Source organism: Anopheles coustani, chromosome 3 (genome assembly GCF_943734705.1).
Source record: "Anopheles coustani chromosome 3, idAnoCousDA_361_x.2, whole genome shotgun sequence".
NCBI classification, from domain to species: domain Eukaryota; kingdom Metazoa; phylum Arthropoda; class Insecta; order Diptera; family Culicidae; genus Anopheles; species Anopheles coustani.
In genome coordinates, this window is record NC_071288.1 from 38772687 (window position 1) to 38799632 (window position 26946).

At 49.3% G+C, this 26946-nt stretch overlaps 1 protein-coding gene across 1 annotated transcript in view; it reads left to right on the plus strand.

Annotated features, from left to right (window-relative positions):
• LOC131258567 (GATA-binding factor C) overlaps positions 1–26652 on the plus strand; it is an 87464-nt gene extending 60812 nt beyond the window's left edge. The window contains exons 5-9 of the mRNA XM_058259916.1: positions 4380–4388; positions 17789–17923; positions 25978–26161; positions 26290–26477; positions 26629–26652. Of these exons, the coding sequence (XP_058115899.1) occupies positions 4380–4388; positions 17789–17923; positions 25978–26161; positions 26290–26477; positions 26629–26652 (540 nt within the window). The remainder of the gene's footprint in view (positions 1–4379; positions 4389–17788; positions 17924–25977; positions 26162–26289; positions 26478–26628) is intronic.
• Positions 26653–26946: the final 294 nt, after the last annotated feature.

The window sequence follows — 26946 nt, forward strand, 5'->3', positions numbered from 1 at the left end:
CTCGTACAACATGGCAGGGCACCGTCAGAGACTCGTCAATGGTTTCCCTACCCTCCCGATGGGTAATAATCGTCCGCTTGGCCGGGAAATGGTCCATCGAACAGAGCCACACCAGCAGCAGCAGAGATGCTGCCCTCTAGTGCTCGGGGCCAAACGGCGTCGAACAATCGAGGTGAAACCGAAGGATGCACCGAGAACCGTCTCCGTATCTGGACGGCATGTTCAGGTAGTAGGTCTCCACCTCGAGGCCTTGGACGCAATCGATGATAAATATATGCTAATCGCATTGGCCTCCGGTTAGTGTTTCGCAATGTTTACGCTGGGTAGCATTAAAATCTCTCCGACGCGCAGTCGCTCAGGACGAACGTTTATTATCCTGGGCCTGAATTCCTACGCCGGAATGTTCTCCCCGTGTTTGGGGTAAAGTATGCCGACCCGGTACGCTGAAGCGTTGGTTTGGTACTCCACGAAAGATGTTTCGTTTTTTCGAGCCAGCCATAGAAGGGAGTTCCGAAGAGTCTGAGCTCACTGCTGCCACACCTCACCCAGGGATGATGTGATGAAGAGCTGCGAGGCGGCATTCCTGAACGATCGACGGTGCATATGATCGCATACCGTCTCGCGTATGATGCACTTGAACCGTAGCCGTACAGGTGTTGCACGGTTGTCTCCGTGTCCCCGGGGTCGCCGTTCCGGGCTAACAGACACCGGTTGCGGGCAAACCGGTTCTCGCCGGCCAGTCATCATAATCTGCCCCGGTGTGTGGCGCCCGATCGTAGGTTCCGAAACGAACAGAGCTTGCTCATTTCGTCATGGCTTCCCGTGCGCGTGGTCGTGCCCGGCCGTGAGGGAAAGGACACCGTCGGGAGTGCACAGGCGAGGCTCCCGGTTGGGCACGAGCGTTGGATCTGTTTAATTCAATCTATTACAAGCCCGATTAAATCGGCACGATCGTAAATTAGTCGTGTGTGTTTGGTTTTTCGCGAGCGCCCCATGATGCGTTCATTAGACCGCGCATGTCTTCACGGGACGGGACGAACTCCTTCGTGATGGTTAATAATTGTGTGCAAAAGTGCATAAATTACCGCGCGAAACAATAATTCCCACCGTCCGCCTCCGATGAAACGGTGCGGAGTCGAGCGCGCGCGGGACCTCAAAGGGTCATTGGTGGGCCTCTTGGTTCCTCTCTCCCCCCCCCCCCTGCGTTCGTCCGTTCTGCCGTTCTGCAACCTTTGTGTGAGTCGCGCGGCCATGGACTTGAACAATCGAGCCCTTCCCGTCTCCCGCACCCCGGGCCTCCGGCAGGCAGTCGTCTACGCCAGCCACGTCCGTCAGTCAGTCAACCGCCATGTGGTGTGGCATGAATGAGCCGCAAATGACATTGAGATAATCACGATTCCATCTGGCTGCCGTCTTGCGTAGACACCGGGAATGTTCGGCTAGCGAATCCCCCCCCCCCCCCCTTCTGACCGATCCCGGGGAGCTCGATGGGGATCTATCTTCGTCACCCGCTGACGGATCTGATCTGTACCGTTTCCCTTTCGGTCCGAGACGAAGTTTCCGGCGGCGCACTTCGATGTGGCATTTTGGAGGAGTTATAGTTAAACTTCCCGGACAGGTTCGGACTGAAACGACGTCTGACAAACTCCTTCTGCTACCGGGTTTTCTATCCAGAAATCATAATTATCCGGGCGAGTAAACAAACCAAAAAAACAGGTTTAAATAGTACACAACGGGCAAAACCTCAATCGGGGCCGGAGGAAGTGGAACAGAACCATCCAAATGTCGCCGATCGCCATTTTGAACTTGAAACGGTGCGCACGGGGTTACCTAAATACGGCAAAAAAGCTGATTAAGAAGCCGGGGGAAAACTGGGCAAAAACCAACGAAAACCAAATAACGACTCACAGACAACTTCCTAATCTTTCCAACTCGAAGCGGAATCATGTCATCCGGGGCGCACGGTAATTGATTCAACTTGTCCTCCCGTGCTTCCGCTCCGCTTTTTTTTTAAATGCGCAATTTCCACCGAAGCAAGGGAAAAAGTTTTACAATTTCCCCCCGCCCCTCCTCCGCGCGGGTTGACAAGGATTCCGGGCCAGGTCGCTTCCCGGAATTCATTTGCATATTACACCGATGAGTCCGTTTGCTTCGTTTGAATAAATACTGCCTTCGGAATACGAATCCCGCGCGGAGGAGCGTGGTGTGGAAAGTGAAAGGAAGTCCACCGCGGGAGGATAACTTATTTTTGCTAGTCCCCGGAAAGATTTCGTGCCACAGTTTAGCCCTTCGCTCGATTGTGGTGCACCTGAAGCCCTTTTTCGCAATTCCTCCTATAACCGTTCCGGAGGTCGCAAGGTCGCGTCGGGTGGGTGGTGGGCTCAGTGGAGCGTGAACGTTTCGGTTTCTGTTTACCTCACCGTAGGTCTCGTACTCATCGCCATCATCATCATTGCCGTTCGTGGTGCGGACGTTCCGTTATGTTAATGATGGGTTAATTATTGGGTTATAAAATTTATCGATAAATCAGTTCTTTGCTCATCATTCGGGGGAATTCGTAGCGCGTCGGACTACCCGGCTGACTTACTGGCTGGCTGAAATGGATCGTCAGCACCCATCGTAAGGGCTCCGGTTAGCGGTTGGTTCTTTCTAATGAAGAAGAGTCGCTGGCAAAGCAACCAGTTCGTCTGGAACAAAGAACCGACTCAAACTTGAAGACCCGCTGAGTGAGCCGTTTGGTGAATGTATTGCTTCCGGAAGTAGGTCTTCCACCCGATGACAGTCGACGGACGGAACCGGCTGACATGTTTATCATCAATTGAAGCGAAGTTATTAGCATAGCAATCGGGTCAGCCGAAGTTTAGCCACGGCTGCCCCGCAAGGTCGGAGAAATAGTTGCCCGGGGAGTTCGAGTTCTGTACGTCGTTCGTGCTCACTGCGGTAAATTCGGGATGAATATTTTAAACCCCGCGCTCCCCGCCTTCCCGGCCGAAAACCCGGGCTGACGTCTTTATCTACCTTTTTCTTGGCCTCGGGAAGCATGACGTTGTTGGGTGCGTTTTTTTTTGTTTCCCTTAAGATTTCCTTTTACTAATTCGGGGAATTCATTAGTTTGGCCGGCCCTCAGGTGGGGGGTTATGTCTGCCCCGCGCTATGGCGTGTCCGGGGACACGGTTTTTATGTGGTTTTAATTGTGTCGAACACGTTTTAAACGACCACTTCAAACTACGAACGAGATCCCCAACGGCTGCACACTGCGGAGAAAGACTCCGGGCTCCGGGAGTTCAATTGGAGATGATCGTGAGTTCGGCCGTGCATCTTCCGAACGGATCGGACGAAGTCATGAATCGATGAAGGCGTCGTCGTCGTCGTTGTCGTCGTCCGGTAACCAAAAGCCTACCGAAACGGAACGGGAGAATGAGATAAAAAAGTAATTTAATTAATTTCCGAACATAAAATTTGCCGTCGTCCGGAAAACAAAACGTTCAAACAGCGTCGTGAGAGAAGCGGGCAGACGATCGAAAGGCTCCTTTTTTCCCCGAAAATCCTGATCGTCAACCTCGAACCCCGAAGGCCAGGCTCGTCCCCTCGATGCCGAGCGCTGGTCGATCACCCAGCCGAGGAGGGAAACCGATGGAGCACGCGAATTTCCAGCGAAATTGAAACGCGATACATTCCAATTAGCATTTCTGGTGACTCGGTGTACACATGGCGTTTGACGATGCTGATGGTGACGATGATCCTCGGCCATCGCTGGTGGATACCCGAGCGGTATGGTGGCGTGGTGTGCAACCATCAGCGGCACCACCTTCGATTGGATTTTTGCGGTGCAAACACCGATGGGACCAATAAATTAGAACCTAAACCAAACGGTTCGTTTCGATCCGGTGCCGAGGGAATCCTTTTTTAGTTCGAAAACACCCGATTGGGAAAGGAGATGTCTGTGTGTGTGTGCGCGAAAAAATCGGTTCATCCCCGTTGTTGCTAATATAGTTGTCAGCGAGGTTGGAGGGATGCGGTGTTAGGCCATCGCCGGTATTTTGTCACCGGGCGGCTGGAGATGGATGGTACGAGCTTTACGGCGCATACGAAGCCTCATTCCACGATAAGCCGGTCCAGTGGAACATCGGTGATATATGGTAGTGTCGGGAAAGGCATGCTCCCAGCAAGGCAAGCTGTTGCAATTTTCATGCAAAATATATTGCTACATTTTTCGAGCCGTTCCAGAAGGAAATCGCTGCGCACTAAGCACGGGCTGGCTTATCCAGAGTTTGTCCTCGGGGGTGTCAGGCAAATTCCTCGATCAAGAAAACACCTTTCGGAATGCCTGTTTGCACACTAGCCGGCGAGCCGTGTAATGCTGCTGCGTTTTGCGGAAGACGAAACAAGTCGCACACCATCGCTCCGGAAAGAAGATCGAGAGGGTGCGAACAAAGAAAACCGCCTCTACCCGAAGGCAACGGCGTGGAGTTGGGCATGAACTTTATAAATTTATAAAACTTTATGTAACATATATTTTAACACCATAATTTAACTACTGCCACTTGGTGCGCCCTGATCCCTCGAGGCAAGAGAAAGAACGAAAAGACAAACCCCAAAACCACACCAGGTCGAGGATGGTAGGGTAGTAGAATTTCCCGAAGGCTCTTGTTCATCCCTCGCGCAGTGATAATGTTTAGCTTTGGGTAGAGCTGGCTTTTGTTTTTTTTTTTTTTTTCAATTCGTTTGGTTTGGAGTTTCGCCTGTTTTGTATCAAGATGACCAAAGTTTTTCTTCACACCTCATCTTCCATTTGTTTTGATTCGCGATGCAGAAAGCCTGAAAAGTTTGCTGTCTAGGTATTTATGTCTTTCGAGATTATTTGTGGTTATTATATAAAAAAAACATTTTTTATGTTTTTTGCATTATACTGGTCTTTGGGGGTAGAATGTAACAAATCAATTGAAATTTGAGGTCAACAATAACAAACTCGAAATGAAAGATGTGATGATGGGTGCATATGAAATAAATGCAACATTGCTCCGGCATGGTAGCAGCATAAATCAATCCTATATGGGTGTTCCACTGGTGAAAAGGTTCATTTAAGTGTTTCACAAAGCAAAGAAATATCGTGAATAGAACTCATTGAACCTTTTGTGAGTATGCTGGATGAAGATGTATCCTGCTTGCCCATCTTCAGTTCAAGCTAGGAAAATTGAAACCAGCACAGCATGAAACATTTTGTCCTGTGCAAGTGTATTATGTTTGCCATCGGCTGTCATTGTTCACACGACAAGAGATTACAGTAAGAATAATAATTTAATTGTTGTGCCTTACAACAGTTGTGTTCACAACTAAAGATTTTGACTCTTTGAATTTTTCTTATTTTTCATTCGTTATCGAACTGTTTTTACACGTTATTTTGTAATGAAGTAAATGAATTCATTATGTATAATAAATTTAATCTAAAATAAAAATACCAAGTCATGAATATTAATTGCAATCTGGAATAAAATAGTATTTTAGTTCTAAATTCGACAGTTTTGTTCCGATATGACTTCAGTGTTGAGGAAACCAGATATGATTTTTCAAATCATTGAGATAGTCGATACAATACGGAACTATTTGAAAAAAATTTCCTATGGTGTTGGATCGGATATTCCTTACACAGGAAGTAATGCTCACCATTTCGTAGAAAAATAGAGGAAAACCAATCCCCCAAACGAGGCTTTTGTAAAAAATCGAAAAAAGTCATACGAGCGAAAAGAACATACGACCATATTAGCCTTTACCATGGAGTTGCTTCGGTTCAGTGTTTGCTTCACGTATAATCTGCGACTATGACACGCGAACCCACTTTGGCCCATTGTCTACCAGGAATATGGTTGATCCCCAGTGCCATCCTCTGCCCCATCCTCTCCCTCTCCACCGCCTTTCTACCATCGTCGTGACTAGAAACAAATGGTTATAATAAAATTACACTTTGTGTATCATAAATTCGCGTTAGCTCGGCATAACCGATATTGCTCGGGAGCTCGTTGAAAATCGAAGACTCCCAGCTCGAATGCGAAGAAGTAGGAGGTAAAACACCGTTTCGCTTCAGCCCAACGTAAGCTGGCGGGTAGGGCAAAAGAGGAGGCGTTCATGGGGGACAGGGGAACCTTTATCTTTTCCCTGTTTCCCCCGAGCGCTAAGTGAAACTTCGCATGGGCCAACTTTCGTACCGGGCCACGCGTCCTGTCGACGGCTGGGTGGGGAATGGTGGTTGGGTTGGGTAAATTACTACAATAATAACATAACCAGCAACACTAGCAGCGGAAAACACAGAAGTTTGGAAACCCCGTGCGATCGTTTGGGAACAAACCGAGCGGTAATGGAATTTGTACCGCTCAAGCGCAAGACGCCACGGAACGAGAACCTCCGTTCGCGGATCGAATGCAATCTCCAACCGTATGGCCCTCTCCTTTCCCCCTCGGATAGCTAGCCCGGGTTGAGCCCCACTGCCGGCAGATCCCATTTCCTTTATGCTCATCGGAAGGTATTGGGAGTCGTAGCGTAAATCCGACGACCCAGCCGTGCTCTTTTCGTGTACATCGTCGTCGTCGTCGTCGTTGTTGTCATCATCATTTTCAAAGTCTGCTCGTGGCCCGTTCTTTATCAATTTATTAGATTATAGGTGATTTTTATATGAACAACGATTGTTATTGTTTCAGCCCAGGGTGGGTATGCTCCTCCGTGAGCGCAAAAGAAAAAGTAAATAAAAAAGCAGCAGGCCGTAACCCCAAGCCACGCACCTTATTAATTTTACTATCCCCAGACGTCGCGTCCATGCGACCTGCGCCACATTGACTCGTTATCCACCCGCCCCGGCGGAGAAAGGGTACTTTTCGACCCGTATTGGCGTAGGAAAACCTACCGATACAATCCCGCACCGTTTCGTGTCGACGATGGGCTGCTTTCTGCGCGAGCTCACGTACGTCGAGCTCTCAATAAATTGCCGGTGAAATTACGCGACCGAAGACAAATAAGGAGCACGATTGGACCGACGGTGTACCGATGGCGTTGCAGGCATGGCCTTGAAACCTTCGGTTAACCTCATTCCCTGCGGAAGCTGGCGAGCAAGGGGCCCGAATGCTACCGATACCCGGGAGATAATCCCGGCAAACGACCCGCGACGGAAGGTCAACACGAAATTGCGGAAATTAAATGAAACGCAAACGGGACCGGTCGACAACGGGGTTGGGGCCCCTTCGGTCGGGGATGAAAACTTTGAAGGATTCCGTTTTTCGGTTGCATTTCGAGTTTGTTGGAAGAAAAATTAAAGTGTACAAAACTGGCAGGCTGCAGTCAAGGCAATTGCAATCGAATGACAAATCTCTGCCCCAAAGCTAATCCTCACTATTCACCGGGCCGAGCACCTCCGTGGTGGTTTCGTTCGCCGATAATCCGATTTGGCCGATTCAATTAAAAGGCCAAGAAGTCTCCCGGAAATCCCGCTTAGCGCATTCGATTGTCCCGCTGGGATTGCGTTGCGTCGGTATTTCACCAGCGGGCTGCACATGAGGTTTTATAAGCGGGATGCTGTTTGTGTACGGGGAGAAACCCTCAGAAGGTTGACATACAGAAAAATAAACCATAAGTCGAATGAGGCGAATAGAAACCGAACAAAAAATCGTCCATTTATAGCGACCGGGAGGAGAAGAAACGTCGAGAGGGACACTCGGGAAAATAATAGCCCTCGGTAAGGGAACGGCCGGTCCGGGGAAGCAGACCGGTAAGGAGTAACAAATACAAAACGGTGAGACAAACGGACGACAGCGCTCAAGAATATCGGTATGTCCCAGGCAGGCGAGCGCGAAACTTATTGCATCTTGTCCGCGTCGAGCAAGTGTGCGTGTGTGTGGGGGATAGGAACAGGCACAACTGGCAAAATATGGAATTGCAAACTGCAGAAACAGCACATTCCTTCCCTTTGAGAAGCCCTTGGGAAAGAAATGTAAGGCAAGCAAGCGGACCATACAAATAAAAAAAAACATAACACAAAATCTCTCACCGGACAACTGATTCAGCAAATCGAAGAAGAAACCAAACCCGCTATGAGAAATAAGGTGAGGAGCAAATTTTAAGGAGAAGCGCGCGAAAAGAAAACATGAAATAAACAGAAGTGCAACGAATAAAGTAACACACACAGCAAGCAATCGATCGTACCGCGCGATCAGTTGCGGGTGCGGTAAGGGGATTGGGTGTGAAATGAAACAAAAAACAGAAAAAAGGAAATTCACCAACTTGGGAAGCGATCGAGCGAACGGTGCAATTGTCACGCCTCTTTTCGATTTAAAATACTATATTAATCGATACGCAACAGCATATATCATGTTCTCGCCGTTTGGGCCGGGGGTTTGTTTTGTTTCTGCCCTCCGAGGGCAAATCATTTTTCTCCTTTTGCCGGTTGGAGTGGAATTCATCTATTTTGGTTGCATCTTTTTCTATTGTAAACGATTGTTTTTATTGCATTAAAATTATATTGATTTTAATTTTTTATTTTAACATAATATGTGCTTTTGCAAGATTTTCCGATTTGTTCATATGCATATTTATTTAACAGATCAATAGAACTGTATCTAAAACCTAATATTTCATCTTGTTTCATAGAGTAGTACTGTTGTAAATAATCTAAAAGTCCTTAATGAATAAACAGTATGTATTAAAAAGTATGCAAAGTCACTTAAAACTGCCAACAGACACGTTCGAACCATGTAAAACAATGGCACAATTTTCCTTTCTAACTTCACGCACCCAGTTTTTTCTCCTCCTTGTTTAGGTGTCGTGTTTTCTTTTCCTGTTCCGTTCGGTTTTGTGCGTCACGAGCAGCAGCCGACAATCCATTAAAGTCGAAACAAAATTTATAAAGTGCCGTTGTGCGCTCCACCGCCGTGGCCGTGGCGCGGACGGACATAAATTATGTAGGTGATGAATTTCCTACGGACGGACCGGCCAGAAGCGCAAGCCCGCTATACATATACATATTTTGTGGCGGGTGGCAATAATGGGAAACAAAATAAACGCTCGCACCCGATAGCCCAATTTAAAGGCGGCCACCAGCACCGGCCTGGGCGCAGAACATTTTCCTTTCGGCGAAACTCCCACTCCCATCGGCGGCACACTTGCTACAACTTTTTGCTTTCTTTTTTTTTGGAAACTCGTGGCCACAACCACGAACCCATCAGCTGCATAGTCACGCTGGCACGATGGTGACGGGGGAGAGGGGTGAGGGCGAAGGAGTGGATGGTTGGCGAACGGATCTAGTCGTCCGTGGCAGGGCGTTTTCATTAATAAAATGCCACCGGGCCGGCCAGTCGGTCAGCAAGCAGCGCCGAGTTTTCGTGGCGAACACGAAAAATGGTATGTCAAGAATTTTGACGTTTTGAAGACGTCCGTTCCGGGGCCCCGAACTGACCCTCCCGCCTTAGACGGGGCAGCTATAGCGCATGGAAACGAAAAAAAATGGGAGTCCAGCCGGCAACAAACACACACAAACACACGCTAGCGATGCTGTTAGTTACACCGGAATGGTGATGGATTTTGATTTTCTTTATTGTTTTTGTGTCTCCCGGGGCGGGTAGCGGGGGGAGAGTGGGCGGGTGAGTGGCATGGACCTCGTACGGCCACGCTTTGCTGGCTACCGAGCCACCGAGTTTTCCCCGCCGCGAAGAAGAAACCGGGTAGACGGGGAAACCTGGGTGTGGTTCCTTGGCCTCGGCGAAGGGGTTTTGGGAATGGCGTCAACGTTTTCGGTAGCTAAAACTTTTGACTACCGCCCGTCGGGCCGCAGTCCGTCCCCGGATTCCTGCCGTCCTCTTTGCGTCTCGATTCGATTTCTTTTTCCCGCAGCCGCTTTCGGGTTGTCTTTCCTGCCCGGGCGAACCTTTATCAAACCTTTGCGCGAGCGCAGACCGCGTATCAATCAAAGGGAAATTTCACTAATGGAAGCTGATTTATGTCCATCAAGCCATGAGTCAAATTAAAAGCCATTATGCTTGCCGAACGAGCCGCCGCGTGTCAACATGACCCGTTACGAACCGACGTCGAATGCTACTAAATTCGAATTTTATATATTCTTTTCCTATAACTCGCAACTATACGCTTTATGATTAGAAGCATATGAAGCAAAGTAGGATTTTTCCGACGGTATTCTCAACTTGTTTGCCACCGCTTCCTTCCTTCTAACGCTTTCCACCACATCGGTCGGACAATTTTTCCACCACCACCACCCCCTGGGGGACAGCACAAAATGGTAGCCAGATGAAATCGGTCCCCATCTTGATGCGTAGGCTCGAACGTTGGGTAAAATAAATCTCACCCCGCATTGGAATCGCGATTCGCACTGTGGAGGGAATTTTTGCGCAACTGCGTGCGTACCCAAACAACTACCATCGCCTGGTGGAACGCTGCGGGGCATGCGCGTATCTTACACTTTGTTGGGATGCTTTTTTTCCAACTCTCCCCACCTTGTGTTCTCAGTGAATGTGTGTTCCTTCCCAATCAAGATGCTGCGCTGTGTGTCTGTGATGCTGCGTTTGGACGCCAGGAGAAGCAGAACCCCGAAGCACGTCGCCCGAAGGGGTGGGTTGGCCAACCTTCCGAAGGGTTTACGTAATGGGCAACATTTTATTCCCGGTGCGTTGTTTTCTTTCTATTTCCTTTGCTACTCCCCTCCTGTTGTCCTGTTGTTTCGAGCGGGTGGAAAATGCCGTCGGTATTTGGGACGTTGTCGCGCGGGTAAGTTTCCTACCCTGGTTAACGAGCTCACACACACACACATACACACACGCGCAGGGAAAGGACTCCCTCACGAGAGAAATAACTCAACCCGAAAGTGACGTGCAGCTAGTAGGTGGCAGCTTCGGTTGGAGGGGGCCGCGGGGGAAATAAGATAAACTTTCTGACGGGGATTTTTCCCCATCTCAAAAGACGCGAGGGATTGAGAAGATTCCGTTTTTTCCCGTTCCCCCCGGAGGACGACGAGGACGACAAGACGCACACAGTGGTAAAGTTTTCCCACAACCACCACGAACACCAACACCAACACCGACATGGGACCAGCGAACCTCCGGAGGGACACCCTAGTTTTCCCTAGTCATCCTCCCCCCACTCATCTCGTTTTCCTTCACGTCAGCCGTATTCTACTTTCCTTTGACTTTTCCGGGGCGAAATATCTGGCACTGCTTATCTTGATGCTGCTGGGTGTGGAAATTGTTTGTTCTCCAAACATGTCTGCAGCATGAATAATTTATATCGTTTGGGGAATCCTTTTCTCGCATCGGGTTTCCCTGCCCGCCCGCCCACCCGGGCGGTGGAAAACTTTCCATCCACGAACGGTTGGCAAATGTCCTCCGGGTGGCCGCGGGCCCCGTCTCCGCACCACTGGTTGGGGTTCTCGCCTTAGGCGGTAGGGATCCCTAGTTTCTTCGACGGACAAGAACAAGGATCGCACGAGTGAAAAGCGCACGGGCGCTTCCGAAGAAGAAAGAAAATTGAGCGGCAGGAGGATCTATTCTGATTCCAAGCAAGCCAAGTGTGCGATTAAAGCTGGATAGAGGGCGCGCAGAGCCACAGAGGTTTTGGGTCGAGATTGTCATCGTTATCACAGCCCACACACACACACACACACACATACTGAGTGAGATTGTGCTTCAAATAATCAACGATACAATTTCATCCCAAAGTGGGCAAAGTCTTGCACATCTCTCCTGCTTGGATGGGATTGTAAGATGCTTCTGGGGGATTTTCGGATCTGGTTTCATTTTATTTTGACCCTGCGCAGACACACAGACACACACATACACTTGATTTGGGAAAAGGACTCCCGGCAACGATTGTCTTAGAACGTGTTCACAAAGTCAGGCTGCGAAGAACAAAGCAAAACCCAAGATTGGAGGGAAAATCCTTCCAATCCTTTGCACGCAGATATACAAACCCACCCTCCGCAAACCCATCGTGTACGCGCATGTGAGCCACCCAAAACCCATCCCATTTCCACCCACAACTCAACCCATGTCGCCCAGCCGACATCTTGGCTCGTCCCGAGGCGAAGTTCCGGCCGGGTGTGCATGCACGTACAAGTGACCCAGCTGTCAACTTTAATTGGTAGCCAGATCCTACCGGGCAGATAGCAAGTTATTTCGATTCTAATTTATACACGCACATATACTACAGGCCCCGCGGGCCCAAGGAGAGGCTGCCGTTAGGCGGAAGAAAAACGCTTCTTAACCGTTTCGTCGTCGTTGTCTCATTTCGTTTATGTCTCATTTCGAATCATTTCCTTCCTACCTGGCACGGCTCCAGGAGGGCCCCGGAGGGTTTCTGGGCGTGTTGTTGGGTGGCCTTTGCATCGGAATGATGAGGCGAGCTACCTTTTTCTACTCAATTGGAAGTGGAAGATGGTGTTTTGGGGTAGATAATCGGAACTGTTTTCTGCAAGACATAATTTGCTCAATACCGAAATAAGGGTTGCATTGGTATCAGGAATGTAAGAATTAAATTCATTGTAATAAACTGAATCTAAATAGAGTACAACACGATGAAAGTGTAATCCTATCGAGCGTGGAATTTAATAATACGATTAAAAATTAAAGCTCAAGCATCGTTCACTAACGAAACAACGGATTTGTGCTACCTTAAATAACCGATCGAAATCGATCGTACCTCACATCGCGGCCCGGTACGGTATCATTTTCGCACCCAATCAACATTGTCAAGCCTGTTTTATGCCACTCAATCTTAATGTGTTTCCCACGCGCTCCGGTTCCGGAGGGCTCGAAAAAAAAATAAGACCCGAAAGCTCACCACTGGTTTCGAGGCGAAGTGTCCGACGAGAATGGGGATGGGAGTAGGTGAAGCGAGGTGGAATTGATCATCTAGCGATTCGGAATGGATCAATTTGAACCGTTTAAATAGCACCTCACCTGGCGGATGTTGGGGGGGGGGGAAGGTGGTGGTAAAAATCGACGAGAAAATATTGCCTCGGACAACGAATATGACAAACGAACAAGGGCAGGCCTTGCAGGGGAGGGCCCAGGGGAGGGCACTAGTGGTCTAGCCGTCTCAAACGGCAATCGAACCGGAGGAACCAGTTTCCTCCATCGGCAAAGAACACCAGAACGCCAACCGGCTCGCCGCACACACACACGGGATCCAGGTTTTGGCTTTCCTTTTTTCCGTTTTCTGTGTTTGAGTGTGTTGATTTCCGTATTTTCCCGTCCGCCGCATTCCCCTCCACCGACCGAGGTGCCCACGTTTAATTAAAGCAGATTTTGGAAATCGATACTCGGTCACAGATAAAAACCAATTAATAACACCTTTGTTGACAGTTTGCCTCCTCCGTGGCTCGGTTTTCGTTCGGTTTCGGAAACATTGGAGTTCGAATCGCCGCGAATCGATTTGCGGGCGCCCGGGGGGTGGTGGGTGGGCGAAACACGGAGAGACCGGACACACCCGCATCTAGCACCGAATTTGACACCGGAACCGGTTCCGGATAGAGCGCGTTTTATGGACAAGGATTCCGTAAACTGTCCTCTACCACGCGACACACGGCACGAAGTGCGTAGGGCTCCCCCCAGAGAGCCAGTTTGGCTGTTCCGTTTATATAAATACTTCTTGTTTTTATGAATTCCCCTCGCCGGGTTTCCATCTTCATGCTCCCCGCTCGGTTAAAGCTCACCTTTGAAGAGTCTGTTTGACAGCTGAAGAACCCCGAAAGCAACCATCGGACCGAGCACGAAAGCAACAACAATTACCGGATTGATGGATTGGAATTGGATTGGATCGGATTTTCTAATGCAAACGCACACACACACACACACACACACACACACACCTAGTGAGGGGGGCAAACCCACACAGGCGCGTACACTCGAGGAGTGACATGCGTGAAATGGATTCAGGAACCGGTGGCACGATGACGTCCGACGACCGAGAGGGTTATGGTTTTAATTGGGTTAATGTCAGTTTGACAGGCGCGCGCTGGTTCTCGGTGGCGTCGTGGTGTTGTTGTGTGTTCCTGCCCGCGCTAGGTTCTGTTATTGTCAGGCTGTTGCTTACCTGTTTCTTCCCCACTTCTTCCCCGCGCTTCTTCGGTTCGCTCGTTCCCAGAGCCGGAGGTCATGCGATTGTGACCAAACAGGCAATATCGCCATCCATCTTTTTTCCTCGGTTCTGTTTTCGTTCAACGATAGACTCGCCGGTTCTGGGGCTACAGCATTGATGAACAACTTGTTTCGGTGGCGACTGTTGTCCAGGGGGAGGGATGGGGCATTGATTGACCACCTGCAACGCTTCCGCCGTCTGTCGCTGCAGACGGAAGTGGACCAGAGTTGCCACCCGAAACCCGATCGGAGTTCATCCATTATTCAAGCTCTCAACTGTAGCGGAGCGGTTTTTGACAGAAAGGACACTGGACTCTCTCCCTCTCTCCTTTAGGTCCATGTTTGGGCTTTCGACGTTGTCATAGCAACTCGGTTCGCATATGCTCACGCTCTCGACGCACAAAGCTGTCAAAACATCGTCACCACCACCACTAAACAATCCGCCAGCAGAAAGCATAATGCGCCATAGGGGGACGAATGCAAGTAGGCAACGAGGCTCCAAACTCCAGCAGCAGACGCCAAGCGAATTCTGCGATGTATCTCAACCTTCGCGAGCTGCAACTCCGGAGTAGATGTGCGATGCACAAAGCATGCAGCAGCCGCTTGAAAAACACGCCAACTCTGTCCAACTCTCCGTGCCTCTCTTGCTCTCGTTCACTCCCGGCGGTCGCATCTCTCGCTCGCTTCTTTTACGCTGCTCTCGCGTGACACGGAGAAAAGTAGGCGTGGAAATGCGCTCGCTTCGCAGCCGGTTTTCCTTGCTTCTACCCTCCACATCCCGTACTCCTCCGACGGCGTCAATCCATTCCGATTGTCTGTCGCGCTTGCAGCCCCCACCAGCACGGGGTGGGTGGGAGTATTTCAGGGCAACCCCAACGGTGGGTGGTGCTGGGCGCGGGAAAAACAAAATGGATTTTATCGATTTTCCACCACGTTCACCAAACGAGGGTGTCTGGGGTGTTTTCGGCCGTTTTTTTTCTTCCTCCCTTTGACTTCAATTCGACGCGTCGTGGTTTATGGTTGAGCTTTGGGATTCAAAATTGAATGGCACTTTTCCTCCCGACCGTAGTCCCGGCCAACGATTTGACAATGGTGTGCGGTGGAAATTCCTCGCCCCCCTCGCCGGTCCCATTTCCACGGTGGAACACATTTAATTTGGTTATAATTAATGCCATCACGATGAGCTCGGGAAATCGTGAATTTATGGGGACGCGCTACATTCCGCCATTTTCCCGTGTTTCCAGGAAATTACCCCTTTCTGTTGCTGGGTGTTGTTGGTGGCAGAGTGAAAGAGAGTGTGGCGAAACGGGGAAGGTCAAAACGACCGTAATGGGAATGATATTACCATCGGAATGCGTTGAACGGAAATGATCCGAAAAGCCATTCCTCGCGGGACCATATTGATCCCGGGCACATTACATTCCTGTATGTATTTTCGGCTGCTCGATGGATTCCCAGTGCGTGTTTTCCGAAAAAGGGTGGCCCAACGAGGCGGCGAAGGTGAGGCTAACGTCACAGGACAACATTTGAATAAATAGTCGGCGTCACGGAAATGGGATTTATATTGTAATCAAGACACAGTGCATGCCCCTTCTAGGCGACCAGCAGGGTGTGGTTTACTTTCGTTCTTCCATGGAAAGTTGTAATGAAGTTTGATCAGCAAAATGGAAACTTTTGTTTTGAGGATTGAAAACAGAAAACTAAACATACTGCAACAAATAGAAGCAATTATTTCAAAGCTAGAATTTATGAACCACGAACAGTTTGTTGCTTTTTAAACACCTTCAAACAAAGCAAGTTTACGCAACAACAGCTCATTAGTCTTTTTCGATGGTCATTTGTTATAGATGTACGAAAGTTTAGGGAAAAAATGTGGAAATTTAAAGCATTACACTCATCCATCATCCGTGGCATGGAGGAAGGAAACAAACAGCAAACAAAAAACGAACCTGCATTTATGAAGTGATTAGTATGTTTCCGTCCCAACTGGAAAACAGAGAGCCCAAAACAACAGAATAATAATTAATTCAGCTACGTTTAACCTTAGCACACGCGAAATAGTCATGATGATAGTTCAACATTCTTTTTTTATGAACAGAGAAAGAGAGCGAGAGAGTAGTTGACGTTCACTCCAGTTTCCCGTAAGCTTCACAAGAAAATTGAATTTATCATCTTGGTCCAGAATTAATTGAAACGAGTGAAAAAAGACAAGCCGCCCATTTGAGTTTAACTCCGTTCATCAAGCTCCTTTCTTTAAAACCAAAATGGTTGGTCCGTTTCTCAAACAAATGGAAACTCGAGTATGAAGTAATTTTTCATTTTCCGTCTGTTTCTGGTTTGATTGAATTGCGTATTTTCTTCAATTCAGTGTTTTTTTTTCCTCCAAAAAGCGTCCATCAGTCTAGGAGTTAAAAAAAAAATGTTTCGCGCGTGTGTTTGTTGGTGACTGTCAGCGATGCCATATTTCTTCGTGGTTTGGAAAATGCGATGACTAACGAACCGATTTACGGTTTGGCCATCGAGGCGGATGGTCTCGTGCGGCTGACGAGTGCTCATTAAATGGGCAACGAATTCGCCGTAATAAGCCTCTGTCGCTGGGAAATAAAGCTAATTCGTTTGATGTTTTACCATTCACCAAAATAGCGCCAAACTTTGACATGTGTTTTGAAACGAATTTCGAACATAGGAATTGTTTGTGACGTTGGGTGCGTGCGGCGGAAGGCAACAATGTCAAACCGGTCGGATCAACGGATGCTCGAGGTGCCAGCTGCATGTCGTACAAGCCGAACGACAAGAAGCCCGATCCCGATCGTACTCCGCCCGTTCCGTCCGTTTGCCGTCCAAACGAACATTACTCACTCGAATCATCGTTCGCGGCTAAAATTGAGCAAAATTAGACACCCGAGCGACCGAGGTGGCGTTGAACCGGCACCGTCCGATCGTCCCGCAACGACCTGAAATTGATGGCCTCGGGGAAAAGCGGGCCCAGCAACCGCAGGAGCGCGAGCGACCGTGTCGGTCGGCTCAAATCAAAGTCGCTTCCCGAGCTCCAAGCCCCTCAGCGCGGCGCAGATCGATCTCTGCGTGGCGTGGCGTAATAAATCAATTTCAGACGTAATTGTTTTCCCGAGGCGAACCGACCCGGCTGCGGCGGACACTTTTCCGGACCAGTGTCCCCTCCCGTCCTCCTCCGCGAGCGGTGGCAGCCGGTTTTCGCGTCGCTTCGGGGCGGTAAAATTCCAGAATTTAATAAATGTCATGTAGATTACGCGGTACTGCAACCTTCCCGCCCGTGGTGCAGATCAACAACTGTCCCATAGACACACACCAACACACAAGCGTATTATCCAATAATCGCCGAACGATCACATAATAGACACAAAGTCGAAAAGGTGCGCCTAACGCCCGGTGCGGTCTTCTTCGCCGAAGGGGGCCAGAAAACAAAAACCGGACCGGGTTTCCTCAGAAGGTGGGCTCACCTCACCGTCCCGTGCGTCCGGCCCGCGGGTGGGTAGAACACTTTCGGACCGCAGAGAAAAACCTCCTCAATGTCAACAATTACCGATCGCAACCACAACAGCCCCTGCAACGCACAGAAGTTTTCAGCCGTCCCGATAATGTTTGATGTATGATTGCTAATTTTTCCCTCCTCTCCCTTTCCACAGTCGCTTCAAAGTGCCGCCCGACGAGCGGGAACCTCGTGCGCCAACTGCAAAACGACCACCACCACCCTGTGGCGACGGAATCAGGGCGGCGAACCCGTTTGCAACGCCTGCGGACTCTACTACAAGCTGCACAATGTAAGTAAATCCACGCGGATGCGCACCCGGGGATCAGCACGGAAGAGAAAGATCTTCTCATGCGAGCGCCATAAATTACGGTCCGAAGAACTTAATCAATCCCGTCCTTCCCCCGTCCTCCCCACCGGTGAGGACGTCATCTTCGAAGACTGGGCAATAAAATGTATTCCGATACCGAAACTGCATCGACGCCAGTGGGAAAACCCGCAGAGAAGCGAGAGGAAAAGGGGTGGGAAAGTAATGACCCATTAATGGGAGGCGAGCGAATGGAAATCGGGGGTCGCCGGGGGAGTATTCCTTCCCCCTCGGCTCGGCAAGATGAAGATTTCGCACGCAAATGGGACACGGAAGCGATTAATATTCGTGCGCGTGTGATGAAGGATATCCGGGAGGACGATTTGTGTCCACGGTAGCGTGACATGAGCGTTAATGATGCCGGCTCCGGCGTGCATAACTTAGCGCACGGACGGACACTATATAGATATTTATACGTTTCCCGTGCTGGTTTCCCCGCTTTTCCATCCAGATGAACGAACGAGGGTGAAGGAAGTGTGGCACAAATGCCATCTCTCCATCTTGCAACGGGGCAAAGACAAACAGTCATAAATATGGTATTTTGTAGCTATCTTTTAATTGAAAGCAAGTGGCATATTTATGAAATGGGAAGCGGGGAGAGTTAAATCTAAACCACCCTTGGCCGATTAACGGATAAAAAATTGGAAATGACGCAAAAAAAAACACCCAACCAACCAACCCACTCAAATCTTTGAACAGGAAATTAACTTCATCCTCTAATCAGCCATCATCAGCCACAGTGCCACCGTCACTGATAGGGAAAAGAGCGATCGGTTCGGGAAAATCACCCTCCCTCGGGGAAAATCCTATGACGCGCTCATATTTCGGCACGTGTCGGGACGCAATTTCCCTCGGCGAAAAGCCCAAAAAATCACACACACACACACATGTGCCGTTGTATCTATTCCCTGGTCGTAGGGGGAGTGGATCGATCAAAACGTGCCCTCTGCGCGAGTGTCGGAAGTGAGAACCCCCCTCCCCTGGACAGAAGAGTGTGAATTGATTTAGTCCGAACAATTTCCAGCATCCGGCCACTTCATCCCCTGCGTAGGGGGAAAATTTGGAAAAGATTTTCCACCACCCCCTCCGAAGCATGCAGCAGGATAATCAATCTCATACAGCCTTCCTCCCCCACTGGGTTCCTCCCCGTGGTCCCTCCCTAACCGAACGATAATAGAGTGTAAATGGTTTGGGAAGTGAGATAAGATTGATTTACTCCCGATTCGCGACCGTTTGGATGTGTTTGGCCGTGATGTTTTTCTTTTTGTTTGTATGATAGCTACCCACCCCGTGGGGAGGGGTGGGTGGAATCCCTCCGATTCCTGGGTGGATGGTGCGATGAATATTTTAAGGGATTCGTGAAGCCATCCCTTGCGGTACAACCTTTGTTCTTCGTGCAATGAACGGTGAAGTGAAGCACGCGAGGGGATTTGGCCGGTACTTGACTGGATCTGGTCTCGTGCTAGGAGCCAGTAACTTGCCGCTCCGTATGGGGTTTTGTCACAGGATGTGTTGCAGCCACGGGTGGTGGGCTATCGAGGGAAAACTGCTGTCATTTGATTGAAGAAAAGAAGCACACGTTAAAGGGGCTGGAATTGTATCAGAGTTGAGGGCAGAAGGTTGCGTCACGTCGGGGGAAGAACCGAATCGATCGAAGGAAAATCGCCCCGCGAAAATCGCTGGAAAGGAATGTTCTGCTCATTAAAGGGCGCAAGGGATACGGAAAAGCCAAGCCGGCGCATCCGATTGAGGTGGTCACCGATTGACACCAAACCCATGCGACAAGAAGGTAGCGCACCTTTCGGACAACCACCACCATCATCATCATCGTCATCGTCATCGGCCACACAAGTCATTCATCTCGCGAGCGAATTGTCAACCTGTCGCCTGCGCCAACCGCGAGTGACGCTGGGAAAAGCGAAAGCATAATGATACCGCACCGGGTGCTCTGCAGCACTGTCGGGGCTTTTGTCCGTCAGGCCCGCCCGTTCTTTGAATGACAGTTGAAAAGACGGCCGAGAAAAGACGGCCACGGACACGCGAGTTTGTGTGTGTGTGTGTGTGTATGTTTTGCCAGGGCTTTAACAAAGCGTAGAAGAAAAATTAAAGACGGATCGGATGGAGAGGCATTCGAAACGCCACCACCAAACGCCGAAACGCCACTCGGCAGCACGTCAGTGTCAAGTAGTGCCTAGGGGGATGGGGGAGGGGGACCCAAGCGGGAAAAACGGCGATGGGACATTGCGAGGAAATTGGACCATTCGCTTGGACGGCGCTGGGACCCCCTTTTTTCCACAGGTTAAAGAGGTTTCGTCATTTTTTCCTGCGCCGTACTGCGCTTTGTTTCACATTGACAAGGGCCAGTTTCAGGTTTCCATTCGGTTCGACGTCAACTTTCCCGAGGCCGAATCTCCCACCGGGCAGGGTTGCGTTAACCTACAACCTGATCAACCATTAAAGGTCCGTTGGACAAACGCTTCGCAGGTAGTTAGAAATGTTTACATAAAAGTTGACAAGGAGCGCAAAATTGTATCTCCAATCGCAAACATTTAACTTATCGTTCATAAAAATGCATTATCGTAATTCCCGGTCCAACATCTAACGGAGCGTCGTTTCCCCTGCCAACGCCATGTGGGTAATTTTCCGGTGGATGATCGTCAATGGGGGAGAAAGGAAAATTTAATCCCGTAAATATAACAATTATTAGCGCAAGAAATGAACATTCATTCGAATAATTCCCTCCATCCTACCCCCTTCTACTTTCCACCAAAACGAAGCAGGGAACCCTGGACAATGGTCAACAAATGCTGTTGCTGATGGAAAAACCCCCCGTTCTACCCCAAGCCCAGCGTCGGTGAAATGGAAATCGAAAGAAAATGAAATATACATTATTCAAATTTATGCAAAACTGGCTGCGTGCAGGGTTGGCCGATTTTAGTTTGCTGAGGGGGAGAGGACTGCACGAAAACCGAAATAGTGGCATAGGGGGGTTGTTGCAGGGAAGCAAGGAGAAAGGAACGTTTTTGGATGGTTTTGGGATAGAAAAACAATTCTCAAAAAGAGCTGAATATGAAGCTACCCCCTTTCCGCACTGTTTTTTCCCAGCGTGGGAGGGGGGGGGGATTGGGGACGTTTGGAGCGGTTAAAAATAAAAACTAGCTTCAAAGTGGTAGGAAAAAACGCATTAAAAAATTAAAACTACATCAACTTCTAATCAACCTCCCCCTTGGGGGGGGGGGGGGGGGGGGGGGGGGGTTCCAACTCTTCAACCTCGCGTCCAACTTAATGAGTACCCAAGCGAGGAAAAGGAATGCAGCTGAGGAGGGAAAAAACAAGCCTACAGCGAGTGTCTGCGTGAACTCGTCACTATTTTCCGGTGATAACGGGCTCGCCGGCTTTGCCTGGCGGAAAATGGGGAAAAGCTCTTTAACTCTTGATAGCAACAACAGCGTTCCTCTTTTCGGCACGAGTTTAAGCGGAAAAAAAACACACACACACACCGGTGTGTGCAAGAGAAGAACGGAGAGGATGAGAGAGAAAACTGGAGAGAACGAGCGAGCTAGCACTGAAAGTGTAGAGTGATATTGAAATATTACCATGATGTGCCTAGCACAGCATAAATGAATTGTTATGGCCGTAATAATAGTAATTATCATTAAAATGTATGTGTGTGTGTGCTCGCCGGTTTGGTTGTTTGAGGATTTTAGATTGGACGAAGCGGATCAACCTCGGGCTGGCTCGGCTGGTTAATGAAATGTTTGGCTAGATTTGAGGAAGTATCATTTTCCCAAGCACCCGCCAACCCACCCGCCCCCCATCCGTCCCTCCCGCCGCAAAAGCGGGAACGTGGAAGTGAATTAAAGCAAACCCAAAAACGGCGCCAGCTCCACCCGTGGCGCTCGCCTGAGGTGGCTGATAATATGGGTTGTTTCGGGGGAAAATTACCCCATAACGATTTTTAAAATGTGCTCGTAGTTACATGTTTGTTTTGCACACACAAACACACACAAGCACGCACACCCAGGACGCATGGCATGACCATGGAAAATAAACTTTCATTCCGGTCCGACGGAGGTCACAAAAAGTGGCACTCTTCTTTTTACATTTGCTCGGTAACGGGGCCTCTTGCCCGTTTTCGACCCCAAATGAACGGAGATATCGCGAAACAATCGTCATACACCACGCTATGACTCAGAGGTGCTTCCTCTGATGATTTGTTATTTCTTGATTTTTTGATAAAATCTGTCACGTCTTCGGATTGTGTCCAACTGTGCTGATTAAAGCCGAACCGGCTTTCCGTAACGTGGCTGTTAAAAGAAATCAACCAGCCACAATTAAAGCTGATCAAGACTCGGATCCGATTAGGGATTCGTCAGGTCGGCGGCTTATCGCGGCACGTCGCGATCACTTGCTGCGATCTTATCGCAATCCTACAACAGGCCATTTGGGCGATTATAAAACGGTTCCAAAATAGCTTTCTTCCGATAACTCTTTTTATGTTCAAATCATCGATTGAAAGGAGCACGAGTCACGAGCATTAAAATGCACACACACCCGAACGAACCGATAAGCTTCCAGCCAAAGCGTCCGCCAAAAAATGACCCAATCTGAAGGGCACTTGCACGGTTCGGGCAGCCGATAGATAGCGCCGAGTGGGAACGGCACGATGGGTTCGATCAGCCTACGTGCGTCTTTATTACCACCGGTAACACCTAACCGATAACGCATCTTTATAGGGACTTTATTGGCCCGCGATTGTGTCCCGCGCGTTTTATGGCGCACCATCCAGTAGCCTCGTATCGGCTGTTTCCAAGAGTTGCCTCCCAAGATTTCGGTGTATTTTCGACGTCGGTTTGAGTGCAACGCGCTCGCGATCCGGGCGGTCGTCCGGGAAACGCCATCCGGATCGGTGATGCTCTTGTGCAATCTGATTAGAATGACAGCTGTCAATGTGGCGTTGATTGGGTCGGTTCGGTCGGAATGTGACCGCCCACGGATGAATGGGGGGCCCCGTGTGCAGCCGACGGTGGCCAAACCCTGGTCGGATAATGCACGTGCGATAGCTATCAAACATTTTCCACCCGCTCGGCGCGAACGAACTTAATTTGAATGACAAATCCGATAGCGATCGGCGGGATTCTTCTCCGCCGTCTGCCAAGGGTGTGTGTGTGTTTGTGTGTGGTTGTTGGATTCAAGACTGCGAAATGTCACGCCAACACTCGGTGCCAGACTCCAGAAGCGCAGTCATTGCAATCTAGATGTTATTTTCAACCCGAAGCGCACAAAAGAGGACAAGTAGAAAATTGCAGTGAGTTTTGTGCATTTGGTTCTTTTCCGCCATTTAAACATATTGCTTTAAACATAAATATGCAATTTAACTATGATTTTAATATGATTCCCTTTAAATTTCTTTTCCTTTCAAATTTGAAGACAAACTTCCAATTGCTATAACAGCGATAAAAACAAACAACCAGAAACGATTCAAATGTATAATGTGATAGAAATAAACAATCAAAAACGATTCAAATATATAATTGGCCAATGAAAAAATCGCTCTGAAATGACGAAACCTATAATCTCTGCAAAAGCAAATCCTCCGGTCTTTTGGAAGAGCCCTCCCAGAGCGCACAGTGGCGCAGTGCAGTAGTAAGTGACTCGCCAATGTAATTGATACCCTTGCGCAAACGAACCCGATGCCTTTGTGGTGGTAACGAAATCCTTAGGAAAAGAAAAGGAAAATGACAATTTTTGGCAACAAAAGCGGCTCGATCCACGGAGGGAACGGAAGGGACACATCGGACTTTTCTCCCTCGGAACAGAAACAGTTTCAATTGCAAACGGTATTATCCGGCAATCCCCTTTTCGGAAAGCGGAAGGACTCGCTGCCTCTCGCTTAAGCCGCGCTTGTTCCCGTGACATCGATAAGTGGTTTCAATTCATTCACCTCTCGAGCGATCCCTACCTGTTCAACCATTCATTAATGGCCATGTCCGTGTCTGTGTGTGTGGGTATGGGATTTTTTTTCGGTTTTGTTAAACAAACATAATACAACCCCTCACGTTAAGTTTCATCCGGAAAAACCCGCCCAAAACAGGCGGGAACGGTTCCTTTTTCGCACAAACCAATCCGTCAATAGAGGGATCTACCCGGCGTCGAGGGAAAGGGAGAACGAAAGTAAGCAACGCAAAATATAAATAAAGGAAAAAAAAGATCAAGCAAATTTGCGATCGTTGCGTTTGACGATTGACTGAAGACGGCAGGAAATGAAGAATTGCAGAAGATTGCAATCGCACCGGCTCAGAGTGGGTTCCCTCCGAGAAAGGTACACGTTATGGGGTTCACCTTTGCCCGGTGCAGGTTTGGAACGGACTTCTTATAGATCAAATGTTTAAAAATGGATCCCTTGCGGATGGTTCCATTTTTCGCTCTGCCCAATGCCCCCAATCGGGTGGTACAATAAAACAAAATAAAGAAAAAAACCCGCTCCACAACCGCTTACAAAATGCACTTGCACAACAGCAAATGACCGAAAATTAAGCAAATCGGGGATTTGTCGCCATCCTGCCCAGGTTGGCCCGGTGAAATCTGAACCTGACGCGCCACCACGGTGAGTGGGAGCGAAAGAGGGGGGAGGGGAAGGAAAACTGAAACTCCAGCGTCGAAAAGGAGTGCATTTGTGCAGTAGCGAGATGCGATGGAGATTGGCGACTCCGCGGGTTGTAGATCGTTATCCGAAGGCCCTATCCGATCGCGATCGAGGAGTTGCATTACGCTGCCGACGAAAAATGTGACCACAATCGGCTGAAGGAGGCTCATGGGAAAGAAGGGAGGGTGTTTTAGGGACGAGTGTAAACTCGATAATAAGCTTGCGACATTCGGCAAACATCGCTCCGGGCAAACTCTTGGCGGCTATTTTCGGGCGGAAGGTTTTCGTAATTAAAGAAATTTTTAATGATTCAATTTATCTTCGGAAAATCATCAGAACCATTTATCCCGCTGCGGTGCCATCTGCAGCCCTCCGCCCTCTTTCGGTGGCCCCCTGCTTCCAGATGGAGAAAGTCACCGCCACCAGAACTCCGAAAGTGCACCGAGACCGATTCTGGTAATGAAGTTAGATGTGGCGTACAGAACGCCAATTAACGCTTTAATAACTTCGCTCGATTTCACCCGCGATGGAGCCGGGTTTGTAGGGAGAGGTGGGAAGTGGGGGGGAGGGTTGGTTTCGGGAATATTCGCATTCGGCGGAATGCTGATTTGCATCAAGATTTATTTCGCCTGCCTTGCGTCGGCCTGGGCGGCCCGTTAACGGGGATGGTCGGCCGGGTTTTGAACGGCTGCTACTGCGGCTAATTATGACTCCCGGGACACCCACCCCTTCACCCCCGGCCCCGGTGGGACGTTGGCAAGGCGGGGCGCGAATTTGCGTGTGGCGCGATAGTTGAAAGAATCGACCCGATTGAGAAGCGAGTGCTGAGATTTCCCAGAATTCGCCCGCAACAGCAACAACGATCTCTCGTCATAGACGTTGTACGGTTTACGCCACATTTGCACCGCGGTGGACCTTCGGCGGATGCGGATAAAGCGATGCATCTGTGTGGCGCGTGCACCCATTCCTAGCACGCGCTCGCTCGTACGAAATGGGGGCCCTTCGTCCGGCTAAATCGAGCGGAACGCGCCGTGCCGCTACAGCGACCCGGGACACACGTGCCCTTTTTGCCGAGCCGACCGATGTGGTCCACTTCGGAGGTCCCGCCCGACGCTGTCGATATAGGAACGATGGAGAGACGAATCTTTATGGGATCTGGTTAATTTTGCATTTCGCGTAAGCCGCTGTTAACAAGGAACCAAAATATCCCACAATTTCTTCATAAAAGTTCATATGATTAACGCGCGTATAGACAGACCCATTATGTGCGCCATATTCTTGTCCGTTTTTGCTAATGTGTGTATGTGTCCTTCTTCCCTCCCTCTCCCCGCAGGTTAATCGACCGCTCACGATGAAGAAGGAAGGCATCCAGACGCGAAACCGCAAGCTCTCGTCGAAGTCGAAAAAGAAGAAAGGAATCCCCGGCTCGTGTCTTCCGCTCGGCAGCCATCTTGGGGACCTCATGAAACCGTTAGACCACAAGCCCTCCTTCCCCGGCGGATTCCCCGGCTCTATGGGTAAGTTAACCTCCCACTGTGGAGTTCATTTATATTGCACTTTACAGAGTTCATGCCAGTGAGTTGAATATTCTTACTAATTGCTTTGATTATTTTTTCTCTCGTCGCTTTTTTTTTGTATCGAACAGGACAACATAGTCATCTTTCCGGTGGACTGCATCCGGCCCATACGCATATGCACGGCGGTTGGTACACGACCGGCATGGGAGCCCTCGGAAGTTCCGGTGGACTCCAGAACGGGTTCGGCGGAGCTGGCTCGCTAGGTGGCGGTGTCGTCCCGCATTCGCAATCCTACCATCTAGGACTAAATTCAATGGTAAGTCTTATGGTTCAATTACATTCAGGAGTAGATAACTGCATATTTTGGTAAAATTATTCGTAGGAAGATTTAGAAAAAAAACTCGAAATATATAATTTCTCATATATCCTCTGTTTGATTCTTGTTCATTTTTGTTTGCGTCGAACAGAGTTGGCGCTCGGAGTACACGTGATGGAGTGCTAGCAACTTCAACACCAACCTCTTCGAGTTCAGCACATCGCCGAAGCTTCAGCAACAGCATCAACAGCACCAACAGCAGCAATCCCAGCAACACCAACAGCAACAGCAGCAGCAGCAACATCAGCAGCAACAACAGCAGCAGCAGCAACAACAGCTTCTGCAGCAACAGCATCAGCAAACCCACCATCAGCTGCAGCAACAGCAGCAGTCACCATCGTCCAGCTCGTCCTTGTCGTCGATAGCGAATGCGGCCTCCCTGCTGGAACAGCATCACCTGGGGTCGCTG